Genomic DNA, 16,674 nt, shown 5'->3' on the forward strand with positions numbered 1-16,674 from the left:
GATCAGGTAATTCTGAATGCGATAATAATAAATGTGTAGGTTTGATTTTTTTATTTTGTTTTATTTTGAATGGGGCGAAAGGGGGGTGATTTCAACTTTTCTAATTTTTTTTTTTTTTTTTTCATATTTTTAAAAACTTTTTTTGTTTTACTTTTGCCATGCTTCAGTAGCCTCCAAGGGAGGCTAGAAGCTGGCATAGCCTGATCTGCTCTGCTACATTACTGCATTGCTATGAGCGCCGACTACTGGGTAGCGCTCAACAGCAATCTGGCATCAACAACCATAGAGGTTTGCTGGAGACCTCTGGTGGTTATGCCAACGCACCGATGACCCCCAATCACGTGACAGGGGTCACCGGTGTGCGCATTTCCGGCCGGAAGTGCTTTATAAATGCTGCTGTCAGTTTGACAGCGGCATTTAACTAGTTAATAGGATCGCTATTCCGCCCACGCCTTTTGCAGGCACATGTCAGTTTTTCAAAACAGCTGACATGTCCCGGCTTTGATGCGGGCTCACCGCCGGAGCCCACATCAAAGCGGGGGATACTGCCATCGGACGTACTATTCCGTCCGATGGCAGAAAGGGGTTAATAAACTACACTAAAAATACAAATTCCTAATTTTATTCTTCTGATCTGTCCATTTTAACTATGGAAATTAACCGCTTCCTGACAAGATGTAATAGTACTACAACCCCTGGCAAAAATTATGGAATAACCGGTCTTCGAGGATGTTCATCCAATTGTTGAATTTTGGAGAAAAAAAGCAGATCACAGCAGAACTAAAGTCATTTCATATGGTAACTTTCTGGCTTTAAGAAACACTAAAAAAAAAACAAGAACAAAAAAATGTGGTAGTCAGTAATGATTACTTTTTTAATCAAGCATAGGGAAAAATTATGGTATCACTCAATTCTGAGGAAAAAATTATGGAATCATGGAAAACAAAAAAACACTCCAAAACATCACTAGTATTTTGTTGCACCACCTCTGGCTTTTATTACAGCTTGCAGTCTCTGAGGCACGGACTTAATGAGTGTCACACAGTACTCTTCATCAATCTGGCTCCAACTTTCCACCAAAGATTTTCAATTGGATTGAGATCCGGACTATTTGCAGGCCATGACATTGACCTTATGTGTCTTTTTTCAAGTAATGTTTTCACAGTTTTTGCTCTATGGCTGGATGCATTATCATCTTGAAAAATGATGTCATCATCCCCAAACATCCTCTCAATTGATGGGATACGAAAAGTGTCCAAAGTATCAACATAAACGTGTGCATTTATTGAAGATGTAATGACATCTCCCCAGTGCCTTTACCTGACATGCAGCCCCATATTACCAATGACTGTGGACATTTGCATGTTCTCTTCAGGCAGTCATCTTTATAAATCTCATTGGAACGGCACCAAATCAAAGTTCCAGCATCATCACCTTGCCCAATGCAGATTCGCGATTCATCACTGAATATGACTTTCATCCAGTCACCACAGTCCACGATTGCTTTTCCTTAGCCCATTGTAACCTTATTTTTTTCTGTTTAGGTGTTAATGATGACTTTCGTTTAGCTTTTCTGTATGTAAATCCCATTTCCTTTAGGCGGTTTCTTACAGTTCGGTCACAGACGTTGACTCCAGTTTCCGCCCATTTGTTCCTCATTTGTTTTGTTATGCATTTCCTGTTTTGGTGACATATTGCTTTAAGTTTCCGGTCTTGACGCTTTGATGTCTTCCTTGGTCTACCAGTATGTTTGCCTTTAACAACCTTACCATGTTGTTTGTATTTGGTCCAGATTTTAGACACAGCTGACTGTGAACAACCAACATCTTTTGCAACATTGCGTGATGATTTACCCTCTTTTAAGAGTTTGATAATCCTCTCCTTTGTTTCAATTGACATCTCTCCTGTTGGAGCCATGATTCATGTCAGTCTACTTGGTGCAACAGCTCTCCAAGGTGTGATCACTCCTTGTTAGATGCAGACTAACGAGCAGATCTAATTTGATGCAGGTGTTAGTTTTGGGAATGAAAATTTACAGGGTGATTCCATAATATTTTCCTCAGAATTGAGTAATTCCATATTTTTTTCCCTATGCTTGGTTGAAAAAGTAACCATTACTGACTACCACACTTTTTGTTCTTGATTTCTTTTAGTGTTTCTTAAAGCCAGAAAGTTGCCATTTGAAATGACTTTAGTTTTGTGCCATGTCTGTGATCTGCTTTTTTGCCAAGGGTTGTACTTATTCAGTAACAAGAGCCTTCAAATGGATATATTGGTGATTTGCAGGAGCCGTGCCCAGCCCAATCACCATGGGAGCTCGGCTTCACTGACAACTAAAGTCCAGCAGTTACAGCCAGCACCACCCCTGGTAGCATTTTGATTGTGCACACATATATATTTTCATTCTCACAACTAAGAATCACAAAATAAATTGACAAACCACATTCATTGTTATTGTATTTAACCCCTAAAGTGAATACCTTATTCACAAACCTGTTGGTACTCTCCTGTCAATGTAAGATAAACACAATGGTCACGGAAATACTTTTCTCAATTTCAAGTTATTTTCATTCAAATATACTGAACATCAACTAATAAAATCTATCTAGAAAAGATTGAAAACAATTTGTCCATAGGAACTCTAAACTAAGCTGTCATGTAGTTGGCATCACTGGTGTCTACAACATTGTAATCAGGCAGTCTGCCTATTTAGAGGGTGATGTGTAAATCTAGAAGTGGGAAACAGCGCACAATAGGGTGATACCCTGTGGAGGGAGAGTAGGAGAGGGCTAGTTACACTGACCGGCACAACTCCTTTGTAGACATGAAGAAAAATAGCTGCCTCGTGGCTGGTGGATAAATCCTTCAGGAGATATTGGATCCAGTTGGATGATCACGTATGTGGGCTGCGCTGCTGGAGTAAATCAATTCTTTAGAAATGATGAGGAAGAACAGGCTTTTTGTTCACAACACATGTCAACTCTGTATCGGCATCTTTTGCAAGTGAAAAAAAAAAAAGTAATTTCTTTAGAGGGTGAAATTTAGTCATTGTGCTGTTTGGTATGGTAGTGTGTACCACACTGAATATGGACCAAAGAAAACAATGTAAGGCCGGTTTCACACGTCCAGATAATTCGGTACCGGAGAAATTGGTACCGGAGTTATCCGTGTCCGTGTGCTCACGTGGCACACGTGCGGCAGCCGTGTGCCGCCTGAGGACCACACGTACTACCCGCAGGAGAGACAGCGCTACAGTAAGCGCTGTCCCACCTTTGTAGTGCTGAAGGCTGCATTCATCTCTTCTCCCCCGCAGGAGAGAAGAGATGAATGATCAATTTTTTGTGAAAAATAAATTTTGCTGGGGCCTCCCATCCCCAGTGCGCCGCCCAGCCCCTGCAGAGAAATACCCAGCTCCCGCGATGTCTCCTCTCTCCTCTTAGCGCTGGCAGCCTGTCCTGTGTGAGCGGTCACGTGGGACCGCTCATTATAGTGGTGAATATGCGCATATTCCTCACTGTAATGAGCTGTACCACGTGACCGCTCATACAGGACAGGCTCCTGGCGCTGAGAGGAGACATTGCGGGAGCTGGGTAAGTATTTCTCTGCAAGGGGCCGGGCGGCGCACTGGGGATGGGAGGTGGGAGGTCCCAGCAAAATTTATTTTTCACAAAAAATTGATCATTCATCTCTTCTCTCCTGCGGGGGAGAAGAGATGAATGCAGCCTTCAGCACCACACAGGTGGGACAGCGCTTCTCCTGCGGGCAGTACGTGCACACAGAGGAGAGTGCACACTGTTCTCCGTGTGCAGGACGTATTGCTGTACGTGCTGCCGGAGAAACACGGACACACGGTCCGTGAAAACACGGAGACATTTGAATGGGTCTACGTGTGTCAGTGTCTCCGGTACGTGAGAAAACTGTCACTACACGTACCGGAGACACTGATGTGTGAAACAGGCCTAAAGCATTGTTTCCAAAGATTAGAAATAAAATAATGGACAAACATGTTAAAGGTAAAGGCTATTAGACCATCTCTAAACATCTTGATGTTCCTGTTACTAGAGTTGCACATATTAGTTTTTAGGTCTGTGTCCGTGTAGCCATGCTCCCTGGATGTGGCTGAACAAGGAAAATTGATGACAAAGGAACGGATATTATGAATGGTAACCGAAAAGCCCATATCTTCCGAAGAGATTAAAGGTGAACTCCAAAGTACATCGGTCATATCGTATCATCCATTGCTGTGCTGGTCAAACTGGACTTCATGGAAGAGAAAATGAGACTAAAATATGCCAAAATGCATCTTGATACAGTTGTTTTTTATACTTGAGAAATGCGCTAGTCCGACATGGAAACATTGAGGAATAAAACCCGCTTCTTTATATTATTGGATCCAAGGATCTTCATTTTGGTTAGCGCAGCCCAAAATTGGGAATTGTCTTTTTTTCAAGCCCCCTGGTGGAGTTCACCCCCCAGCCATGGGGCAGGAGCAACCAGTGTTGAGCTTTCACAGGAGTTGTGCCTACACAATTTGCTCAGGTGAGCACATTACCTGGATCTATTTTAACCCTTTATAAAGAGATCACCATATGGTGTGGTGCACCCTGTTTCCCTACAGTGTTTATCTAAAATGGACTTAATGGACAATAACAGAAGAATAAAAAACTGCTAAGAACAAATCACAAAAAGTGAGACTGGAATTTGCCAAAATGGACATTGACAATCCACAAAGATTCTGGTAGAATGTCCGTTGGACAGCTAAAACACTGGAAATTGTTGGCAAGTCACATCAGCTCTATGTTCACAGATGGAAAAATGAAGACTACAAAGAACATTGTACCTACTGTGAAACACATAGGAGTCTCTGGTATGTTTAGGAGCTGCAGGTGCCACAGCGTATCTTGAATCTGTGCAGGGTACAATGAAATATCAAGACGATCAAAGCATTCCAGAGCGACATGTGCTGCCCAATGTCAGAAAGCTTAGTTATGGCTCCTCCAAAACACAGCTTTAGGCCTGTTTCACACGTCAGTGGCTCTGGTACGTTTGGTGACAGTTTCCTCACGTACCGGAGACACAGACACACGTAGACACATTAAAATGAATGTGTCTCTGCAGATGTCAGTGATTTTTCGCGAACCGTGTGTCCGTGTGCAAAACACAGAGACATGTCCGCGTTTCTCCGGCAGCACGGTCCGCAAATTGTCCCGCACACGGAGAACAGTGTGCACTCTCCTCCGTGTGCACGTACCGCCGCAGGAGAAACAGCGCTAGAGTTAAGCGCTGTCCCCTGCTTTTGGTGCTGAAGCCAGCATTCATTCTTTCTCCCCAGCAGCGTTCGCTGGAGAGAAGAAATGAAAAATCAATTTTTTTATATTTTTGTTAAAAATAAAGTTCGGGGTCACCTCCCGCCTCCCACCCCCTGTGTGCCCGCCCGTTTGCATTAAAATACTCACCCAGCTCCCGCGATGCCTCCTCTCAGCGCCGGCAGCTTGTCCTGTATGAGCAGTCACGTGGTACCGCTCATTACAGGGATGAATATGCTGCTCCACCTCCCATAAAGGTGGAGCCGCATATTCATCTCTAATGAGCGGTACCACGTGACTGCTCATACAGGACAAGCTGCGGTGCTGAGAGGAGGCATCGCGGGAGCTGGGTGAGTATTTTAATGCAAACGGGCGGGCACACGGGGTGGGAGGCGGGAGGTGACCCCGAACTTTATTTTTAACAAAAAAATATATAAAACAACATTGATTTTTCATTCCTTCTCTCCAGCGAACGCTGCTGGGGAGAAGGAATGAATGCCGGCTTCAGCACCAAAAGCAGGGGACAGCGCTTAACTCTAGAGCTGTCTCCTGCACGGTCCGTGTGGTCCTCAGTTGGCACACGGCTGCCGCACGTGTGCCACACTGATGTGCCACGTGAGCACACGGACACAGATAACTCCGGTACCGATTTCTCCGGTACCGGAATTATCTGGACGTGTGAGACTGGCCTAAAACATCCAAGAAAGGGCAAGAGCAAAGCACTGGACTATTCTGAAGCAACTTCTATCTCCTAATGAACACCTGTGGAAGAAGCTGAAATTTGCAGTCAGGAGAACATACCTGAGACAGCTGGAGTAGTTTGCTCACAAGGAGTGGGCCAAAATACCTGTGGACAGGTGCAGAAGTCTCAAGAAGAGTTACAGAAATTGTGTGCTTGCAGTGATTGCCCCAAAAGGTTGTGCAAGTAAATATTAAGTTATCGGTAACAGCATTTTTATCCAGGCCATTTTCATTAGATTTTTGTTTGTCTATTTAATTTTTCTGTTGAAGCACAATTCAGAAACAATTATTTTTATTAGTTGATGTTCAGTAAATTAAAGTTGAAAATTGCTTTTAGTCAGTTTCACGTTATTTCAGTGACCATTGTGGGTTTTTCTTACTTTAATAGAAGGGTAGTAACAATTTTATCTGTGTGTATACATGGGAAAGATGTATTTTTTTCCCCATCATATGACTGCACAAAAAGTAGAAAACATGATTAAAAAATCATGTACAGAAAAATGGCATCATTGAAAACGTTTTGTCCAGTAAAAATCAAGTCTTCACATGTCTCTATCAGCGTAAAAGTAGTTACAGCTCTCACAATATTGCAATGCAAAACAAATGATGATTTCTAAAAAATTGGTAAAGGGAACCGGTCACCAGTTTTGGCTGTCAAAGTACCGCAGTGCGCATGCAACAGGGCTCTCTGACCTTTCCGGCGCCTGTGCACTGCTGTACTTTACGCTGCCCTCAACAGGTCAGATAAGTATGCCTGCGCAGGAGCGCGATTCCGAGGAGCCTGTGTGAATGATGGAGGGTCGCGTCATCTTGTACTTACCCAAATAATAAAGCTGTTTGATCACTTTTACCGAATGGTGTAAAGGAAAAAAAAAAGAATGGAAAGCAATGAAAAAAATGCTATTTACCCCAGAATGTTTCGATTAAATTCATCACACAAATAAATAGCCCTCATACAGCTGTGTTGGGGGAAAAATAAAATTAAATCTTTCAAAACAGGGCAATGCATTCATATATTTTTGTAAATGTTTTTTTTAGTGTGAGAAAGTAGCTAAAGCTAGTTTTTAGACATATATTTTATATATGCAATACCTATTTAGCTCTCTATTTGCCATTGTTGCACTGTTCAGAAGAATAAAGCTGTTATAAGTGTTACTTATACCACACAGTGAACGACAGAAAAGAAAAAATTTACAGCAGTGCAAAAATTGTTTTTTATTTATTATTTGTTCATTCTGCTCCTCAACAACCAAAATAAGTATTGGATCACATTTATTCTATGATCTACGCTATACGCTTGCATGGGGATTGCTATCTAAATCTCTGAACAACTTCAACAAAACCCAAATGAAACATTCACTGTTATCTAACCTTAAAATGGTACCAATAAAAGCTTCAACTCGACCTGCAAAAAAAACAAGTCCTATCTCAGGTCCTTCATCTGTCAATGTAAATATAGTCTGCTTCTAAAATACTGTTAGCACAAAGGCTCTGGCAAAGCGACATGCCCCCCAACCCTAAATGAAGTCACTTGTGGGGGCTTTTGATGTTCCGGTTCTCTAGGAGCTCTGCAAATGGAAATAGAAACCACATTTTTGTGCCAATTATGTAAACCCTTCTGTAAGTGGAAAAATTAGAACTAAAGCAACATTTTAGTGGAAAAATTACAAAAGTTTTATTTTTGCTTCCCAATGTATTATACTTTTGAGAAGCTCTTGTGGGTATTGCAGCGTTTGAGAGAAATTGGTTAACAAGTATGTGGTCACTTTTCACCTATTACACCTTGGGAAAATAAGCCTGAGCCTCCCCATTCACTGTGTATGGTCTCATCAGTTCATCTCTTATTCTCTTCAGTGAAAGTTGCAGTTCTCCGCAATGGCCACCTCAGAAAATACTGTATTTCCTCACAGGAGCTGCTGGCTTTATCACAGATAAACCGAAAAGAAAAGAGCAGTCTAAAGTCCAATTATATGCAAAGTAAGAAAACAATCTTTATTGAAATTAGCAGGTAGACAAAATAGCAGGGAAAGGATCCCTCATAGTACTCTCAGCAAGCATAAATAGGGCACAGACAAGTGCACATGTGGATATCCATTATTCGGGACAATGTACCATATCTACAAAGTAATGCAGACATAGCTGCCACTTAATATAACTTATAGTATCCATAATCATAGTTTGAAAAGTAGTACATACCCGTATAGAGAAGATGTAAAAACACTCTGCACTCACTGCTGCGCCCTCCCTCTTTTCTTTTCGGTTTATTTGTTATATTGAATTGCAGTTTGTCCGGTACAGTCCGACCCAGTACTAGGATACATATGGTTTTTACAGTGTTTATATTCATGATTATTCGTTATAATTAACTGGGATGTTTTTCAATACGTATTTTTGGCTTTATCACAGGTTGTACAAGGAGCATCTTCAGTCATCACACTATACAGTACCAGGGAGCGATTACAGCCGCAGCCTATTGTGAGCGGTGACTGTGGCCTCCTACAGCTCCAGTCAGGGCCGGACTGACAATTCTGGAAAATGCCAGACGAGACGTGCCTTGTCTGCTACGTTGTTAAAAGAATCGATGTTCTCAAGACACTCATACTGTTAGGAGCTGTAACGGAGCACAAAGTTGCTGACTCCATCACTTACCCCTGCATGTTTCGGGTATCATTAGAAATATTGATCTTGTAGTAAATCTTCCTTCCCTCCATCTAGGGGAATATTAGTAATATATCCCATCTGGTTCTTGGGGACGGGAACAACATGAGCCTATGTGATTTCAAATCCCAGGGCTGAATTTGATCCCCAGTCCGTACCTGGCTCCTGCTATATTTAGCGATGACTGTAGCCGCCTACAGCCACAGCCTACAGCGAGTGGTGATTGTGGCCGCCTATAGCCGCAGCCTATAGCGGTCAGTGACTGGCCTCTTACAGCTGCAGCCTATAGCAAGCTGTGACTGTGGCCTCCTACAGCTGCAGCCTATAGCAAGCTGTGACTGTGGCCTCCTACAGCTGCAGCCTACAGCGAGCGGTGACTGTGACCGCCTACAGCCGCAGCCTAGTGACCTGTGACTGTGGCCTCCTATAGCCGCGGCCTATAGTGAGCTGTGACTGTGGCCTCTTACAGCCACAGCCCATAGCGAGCAGCCTACAATGAGCGATGACTGTGGCCACCTACAGCTGCAGTGACTGTGACCGCCTACAGCCGCAGCCTATACAACGGCAACCTACAGTGAGCGGCCTCTTACAGCTGCAGCCTACAGCCGCAGTCTATAGCAAGTGTTGACTATGCGGACCCCTACAACTGAAAGCCATCAGCTCCTATGAGGACATAAATTAATTTTCTCCCAATATTCACACTTTCAGTAAACAGCATTTTCTGAGGTCTCTGCTTCCCTATAAATTGTAGATCGAGCAGAATAATATTCCATGCTCCATTTCAACATTTCTAACAAAATTAGGACGTGGCTTACAATCTGCTCCGATTACTAATTACCTCTCTGTGTGCTAAACCTCAGTCTACATTATTTATATATGCCATCAATTATTTGTAAGCAGCAGAAATGTCACATGAGGATTTGCTCGGGCTAGAATTTCCTGTTTACTTGTATTATTGGAATTGTTCACAGCTGTATTTTCAGCCAATCTTTTGCTTCTTCCCCTACAAATAACCGTTGACACTGCAAAAGTGAAAGCTTAAATTAAAAAAAAAATGTTTACATTAGTTAATTTAGAAAGGAAAAATAATGATGAATAATTATGAAGCGAAAACAATCAGGCTGTTAATTCATCTGGGTCCTATGGGTAGGGTCACATAAAGGTATTTTCGTTCCGAGACCTGTCCGTGTAACAACAGACAACACAGACCAAGGTTATGCAACGGGGCACTGCAGGGGAGCAATTTTTATTTTCACTGACCAAATCTGCACGTTTGAAAAGGAAATCACAGCATGTACTAGTTTCTTCTGTGTCGGATGATACTCGCCCATTCAAGCCCACAAGTGCGCAAAAAATAAAAAAATAGGATGCCATACAGAGCCATGGTATAGCATCAGTTTTCAAATTAAATGATCTTGAAACATATTGCACATAGACTGCACACAGTGAGGGGAAAAAAAATCATACAAGTTTTTTGGATGAAATTCTGTTGCATTGGACTGGCCGCGGCTCTCCTGCCTGAACTGCTTCATATATTTCTAGAAGGCTGTCACACTTGGGTTGCGCAGCCAGTCCATGCATTAGTGGTACATGTTCAGACTGATTTGCACAGACGTCTCCATGAGCCCTAAGGGCTCGCTCACACTGGCGAGTGACCAGCGTACAACTCGGGAGAGTGCTATCCGATGATTCATAGGATCCCACTTGCTCCAATGTTATATTATGAAGCATGAGGGGAAGAAATAAAATGTTGCATTCAGACATATAGAACTTTTTCCACTAAATAATTTGATCAAATTGCCCACATACGTCTTGCATTGGTGGCGTAACACCTAGTGTTCATGCTTGCCTATTCATGCTTGCACGGTAGAAGCAAAGATGAACTTTGGGATCCTTAAAAACATAGCAAGAAACTGCTTGTTGTCTATATATATTTTTTTTACTGCCAAGAGATCAAGTTTTGGCTGCAGAAAAAAAAGCAGAAAAAACAACAACATGTGAACATAGCCTAAGAGTTTAGAAATCTTAGCTACAAAGTGGCAGACCATAAAGTTATAGTATTATAGTAAAAGGATCCAGCTCAACAGATATAAAATCCGTGTCTTTATTGGTAAAGTTTTAAAAGCATCTTTACATCTAGAACTGAGTCCATCAGTGAAAACATCACATAGCACTCGGCCCAGTGTTACTCTATGGGGCAGCTCAGATCTGCGATTATTTTCTCATTTGGCCTGAGAGAACAATGGCAGCATGCTGTGATTGGCAGCGAGACTCCGCTCACTCGCACACATACAAGTCTATGGATGCGTGTGAAACATCGGACAGCACTCTGATATCATCCCACCCTCTGATATACGCCGAGACAGGCAATGAAGATGGAGAAATTACTTTCTATGTCTCCATCGCACCTGGGCTGCGATTCTCTCATGTGAGAGGATCAGAGGACTGACACTTGGCTCCCACTCACAGCACGAGCCAAGGGTCATTAGCTTCTGGCATCGGATGCTCTCAGCCTTGTGCACGGTCTACAACAGGAGAGTCGCTGAGCTCAGTGCGCGGTCTATAGCAGGAGAGTCGCTGAGCTCAGTGCGCGGTCTATAGCAGGAGAGCCACTGAGCTCAGTGCGCGGTCTATAGCAGGAGAGTCGCTGAGCTCAGTGCGTGGTCTATAGCAGGAGAGTCGCTGAGCTCTGCGCGGTCTATAGCAGGAGAGCCGCTGAGCTCAGTGCGCGGTCTATAGCAGGAGAGCCGCTGAGCTCAGTGCACGGTCTATAGCAGGAGAGCCGCTGAGCTCAGGGCGCGGTCTATAGCAGGAGAGCCGCTGAACTCAGTGCCCGGTCTATAGCAGGAGAGTCGCTGAGCTCAGTGCGCGGTCTATAGCAGGAGAGTCGCTGAGCTCTGCGCGCGGTCTATAGCAGGAGAGCCGCTGAGCTCTGCGCGCGGTCTATAGCAGGAGAGCTGCTGAGCTCAGGGCGCGGTCTATAGCAGGAGAGTCGCTGAGCTCAGTGCGCGGTCTATAGCAGGAGAGTCGCTGAGCTCTGCGCGCGGTCTATAGCAGGAGAGCCGCTGAGCTCTGCGCGCGGTCTATAGCAGGAGAGCCGCTGAGCTCAGTGCACGGTCTATAGCAGGAGAGCCGATGAGCTCAGGGCGCGGTCTATAGCAGGAGAGCCGCTGAGCTCAGGGCGCGGTCTATAGCAGGAGAGCTGCTGAGCTCAGTGCGCGGTCTATAGCAGGAGAGTCGCTGAGCTCAGTGCGCGGTCTATAGCAGGAGAGTCGCTGAGCTCTGCGCGGTCTATAGCAGGAGAGCCGCTGAGCTCAGTGCACGGTCTATAGCAGGAGAGCCGCTGAGCTCAGGGCGCGGTCTATAGCAGGAGAGCCGCTGAGCTCAGGGCGCGGTCTATAGCAGGAGAGCCGCTGAACTCAGTGCCCTGTCTATAGCAGGAGAGCCGCTGAGCTCAGTGCGCGGTCTATAGCAGGAGAGCCGCTGAGCTCAGTGCGCGGTCTATAGCAGGAGAGCCGCTGAGCTCAGGGCGCGGTCTAAAGCAGGAGAGCCGCTGAGCTCAGTGCGCGGTCTATAGCAGGAGAGCCGCTGAGCTCAGTGCGTGGTCTATAGCAGGAGAGCCGCTGAGCTCAGTGCGCGGTCTATAGCAGGAGAGCCGCTGAGCTCAGTGCGCGGTCTATAGCAGGAGAGCCGCTGAGCTCTAATCAAGCAGCCTCATACACGCCTTATATCAAAAATATCAAACGTGGGATGGAGTGGTGTAAAACATGGCGCCTGTGGACTCTGGAGTAGTGAAAATGTATGCTGTCGGGAGACTAATCACGCTCTCCATCTGGCAGTCTGATGGACGAGTCTGACTTATCTGATTAGTGAATGAGGGGTGTTATGGGTTTGGTTCTTTTAAGGTTCAGCCTAAGGACCTTCATTCCAATTGATGGAAATCTTAATGTTTCAGCACAGAATGTTGGTTAATTGACTGCGTCTTAGGCTGCCGTCACACTAGCAGTATTTGGTCAGTATTTTACATCGGTATTTGTAAGCCAAAACCAGGAGTGGGTGATAAATGCAGAAGTGGTGCATATGTTTCTATTATACTTTTCCTCTAATTGTTCCACTCCTGATTTTGGCTTACAAATACTGATGTAAAATACTGACCAAATACTGATAGTGTGACGGCAGCCTAAGGGTATGTGCACACGTTGCGGATTTTGCTGCGGATTTTTCCGCAGCGGATTTTGAAAATCCGCAGTGCAAAACCACTGCAATTTACACTGCGGATTTTCACGCGGTTTCTTCTGCGGGTTTTCAACTGCACTTTCCTATTGGTGCAGGTTGAAAACCGCTGCGGAATCCGCAGAAAGAAGTGACATGCTACTTCTTTTTTTCCGCAGCGTTTCCGCGCGGAATTTTCCGGAGCATGTGCACTGCGGTTTTTGTTTTCCATAGGTTAACATTGTACTGTACACCGCATGGAAAACTGCTGGGAATCCGCAGCAAAAACCGCAGCGTGTGCACATACCCTTACTCTGTGGGAACGGATTGCAGAAGGCCATTTTCTGTTCCCCATGATTGTAGCTCAGTGCACAAAGCCAAGTTTGGTGTGGAAGAACTTAACTGGCCGCACTTAGCCACGAATGTAATCCCATCATACACTTCTGGGATAAGCTAGAATTGAGATTGCGAGCCAGGTTGTCTCATCCAACATCAGTGCTGAACGTTACAAATGTTTTTTCCAACGGACACACTCGAAAATTTTTGTAGAAGATTGGAAAATTATATAGATGCAAAAGGGACAACCTGTTTGACTCCATGTTAATATTTATAGATGTAGAATGGGAGGTCATGAAAGCTCTTGTAGGTGTAATGTGTAGGCGTCCAATACTACTATGACGTATGCTTTAGAATGGCTCTGCGGCTGAAGAGTAAGGCCGAGATCACACATGCGAAAAATACAGCCGAGTCTCGCATGTTAATACTCAGCATTGCCGCCGCCACTCAGGAGCGGGGCATGTGGCGCATAACAAGACATGCAGCCACACGCTCTGCTCCTGAGTGATGGCGGCAATGCCGGGTATTAACAAGCGAGACTGGGCCGTATTTCTCACATGTGTGATCCCGGCTTAAGCCTTCGATCTGCACATCTGAACGGGCCTTATGAATAATCATCAGCCACTAGTAATAATCTACGATAAGACTCATGATGACGGGAAGAACAAATACAAACATTCGCTAAGGGGCGTTCAGTATGGCGACTGTTTATTCAGGTTCATTCAATGCGGGACAATACAATACATTAAAAGCCTTTCCCTCACTGATTTATTTCTGAAGCTTTGGACACTCGATGACAAATAAAAACGCCGACCTCCTCTACAGACAACAGCAAAATAGTACAGCAAAGTCAACATATTCTTGTCTTCATATCAAAAAAACAGATTTTCAAGGCAACAATATTAATGCTCCTCAGCCTCAGCGAGGTCTGGAACACAGAACATCCCATGTGTGGTCAGCCATGTGTCCCAGACCCCTGGGCAAAGGAGAAGTACAAAGGAGACCATTGTCCACGAATAACACCGAGGTGTTTAGAAGGGACTGAATCCATCCATATCTCGGGGATTAGGTGCTCTTCTTCTCATCACCCAGCAAATTCACTGTGGCCCGTTTAGCTAGAATAAAAATTAAAAAAAGTTAATACTGAAGATTTTGTAAAGCAAGACATTTCTGCCATATAAGAGTAAGAGTTTGTAATGCAATGGTGTAAGGGGCACAAGACTGTCTACATCAGTAAGGCTCAATTCACACCATGCTGCACAAACAACAAATTACCTTCTTTGCCAATGGTGTCTGCAGTCTCTGAAGCCTTGTCTTTAATGTCCTTCACCAGGCGGTCCATCTGTCCCTCATGTTTCAGGAAGAAGGGGCGAATGATTTTCTTGTACAGCAGCTCAGCACCATTGGATGGGCTGGGAGCCATACACCACAAGAGGAATGCACACTGCAATAAAGAATAGGAAAATATGATGTACTGAAGCCAGACTGGCGCTGTCTCTACTCATTGTAGTGGCTATATCATGCTGATCCTTGTGATGCATCATACCCATAGGGAACTTCTGCGTCCCTTGTAATGTGGTGATCTGCACCCCATGTCCTGTATGGCAATGACAGTGCTCTAAGCAGACAATCGCCAGGGGCCAGAAATTACATTACCTATTCTGGCTATGTGAGACAACCTGTAAATACACAAAGCATCTAGGGGAGAAATAGCCATCATGTCCGCCTTACATTCTCCCCCCCCCCCCCGTGAGCAAGCTATAAAAAACATTGGTGTGTACTGTACAGCAGGAGAGCCACTAAGCTCAGTGCGCGGTGTATAGCAGGAGAGCTGCTGAGCTCAGTCTACAGCAGGAAAGCCGCTGAGCTCAGTCTACAGCAGGAAAGCCGCTGAGCTCAGTCTACAGCAGGAAAGCCGCTGAGCTCAGTCTACAGCAGGAAAGCCGCTGAGCTCAGTCTACAGCAGGAAAGCCGCTGAGCTCAGTCTACAGCAGGAAAGCCGCTGAGCTCAGTCTACAGCAGGAGAGCCGCTGAGCTCAGTGCGCGGTCTATAGCAGGAGATTTGCAGAGCACAGTGCGCGGTCTATAGCAGGAGAGCCGCTGAGCTCAGTGTGCGGTCTATAGCAGGAGAGTCGCTGAGCTCAGTGCCCGGTCTACAGCAGGAGAGTCGCAGAGCACAGTGAGCAGTCTATAGCAGGAGAGTCACTGAGCTCAGTGCGTGGTCTATAGCAGGGTGTCGAAGAGCTCAGTGCGTGGTCTATAGGAGAGTCGCTGAGCACAGTGCCCGGTCTATAGCAGGAGAGCCGCTGAGCTCAGTGATTAGATACTAGCTGTCAAAATTACATCACCGCTGCAGCCAGAACAGACAGGAGCAGCGGAGAACAGCAGTCAGTGGACTGAGGGAAGGCATAGTATTATCTTATGTTGTGATTTTTGCATGAGCGCTATCATTTGCAGAACACTTTGGCAAATTTTCTTTAACGAAAACTACCACTAGAGTATTTAGCATTGTACATAAACTGGAAAAGATAAAGAAGCGCTGCAGCATTTTTATTTCTTAGCAGATATACTTACGGCACTTATTCAAAATTCTCTCTTGCTACACCCCCCCCCCCTTCATTGTAGGAAGTTGGTTCATGTGATCAGAAGTCTAACAACCGGACCAGTACATGAGCCAATTTGTAGGCAGGTTGTCAGCCTCTGACTTCATGTGTACAACAGGATGAAATCATCACCCATAAAATTCGCCCCCGGCAGCTCTCAGACTCCTCCAACCAGCATCATATAGGATACAGGGAGAGACTGCTGTATATACACATCACATGGGGTACACCCAGACTCTGCTGGATATATATCACACAGGATACAGGAAAACTGTATACATCAGGTGACAGCAGCACTATGTCACTGATCTATCAATTGCCGCTGTCAGAAAGGAGAAAGAGCAATATGATAAGAATAAGATTGTATCATATGTAATTTGGTCTAAATAAAAATGGAACCATATCAAGAGGGGTGAAGAAAGAATCAAGACAGCAGAAAACTGAAATGTGACACTGAAAGAGGTGTACACAAGATAAAACCCTCTAACTATTCTTCCATAAGTATGTTGCACTACATACACAAATACATATTAATATAAAGCTAGCTAGCTAGATAGATACACACACAGGTCAAAAAGGCTCTAACTCCTATTTGATTCCCGCAGCTCCTGAGTTTTCTTTTTTCCGCTATATGGCCCTTTTTATCTAGTGCTCACAGGATAATAATGCAGAAAGATGCACCCCAGAGGATCCTGTGAGGCATATTCCTTCATTAAGACCATTAAAAAAAATAAAAATAATACACTAAATAAAAAAGGCCCAAATCCTTGGAAACATATGGCAGATTTTATTAAAAATAAATAAATAAATAAATAAAA

The 16,674-nt window shown here is 44.5% G+C and overlaps 1 protein-coding gene across 1 annotated transcript in view; it reads right to left on the minus strand.

The window, feature by feature from the left end:
* Positions 1-13,944: 13,944 nt before the first annotated feature.
* REEP5 (receptor accessory protein 5) overlaps positions 13,945-16,674 on the minus strand; it is a 28,239-nt gene continuing 25,509 nt past the window's right edge. Inside the window, exons 4-5 of the mRNA XM_077290431.1 lie at positions 14,529-14,697; positions 13,945-14,368 (exon numbers count right to left, since the gene is read on the minus strand). Of these exons, the coding sequence (XP_077146546.1) occupies positions 14,319-14,368; positions 14,529-14,697 (219 nt within the window). The 3' untranslated portion in view covers positions 13,945-14,318. The remainder of the gene's footprint in view (positions 14,369-14,528; positions 14,698-16,674) is intronic.

Source organism: Ranitomeya variabilis, chromosome 1 (genome assembly GCF_051348905.1).
Source record: "Ranitomeya variabilis isolate aRanVar5 chromosome 1, aRanVar5.hap1, whole genome shotgun sequence".
NCBI lineage: Eukaryota > Metazoa > Chordata > Amphibia > Anura > Dendrobatidae > Ranitomeya > Ranitomeya variabilis.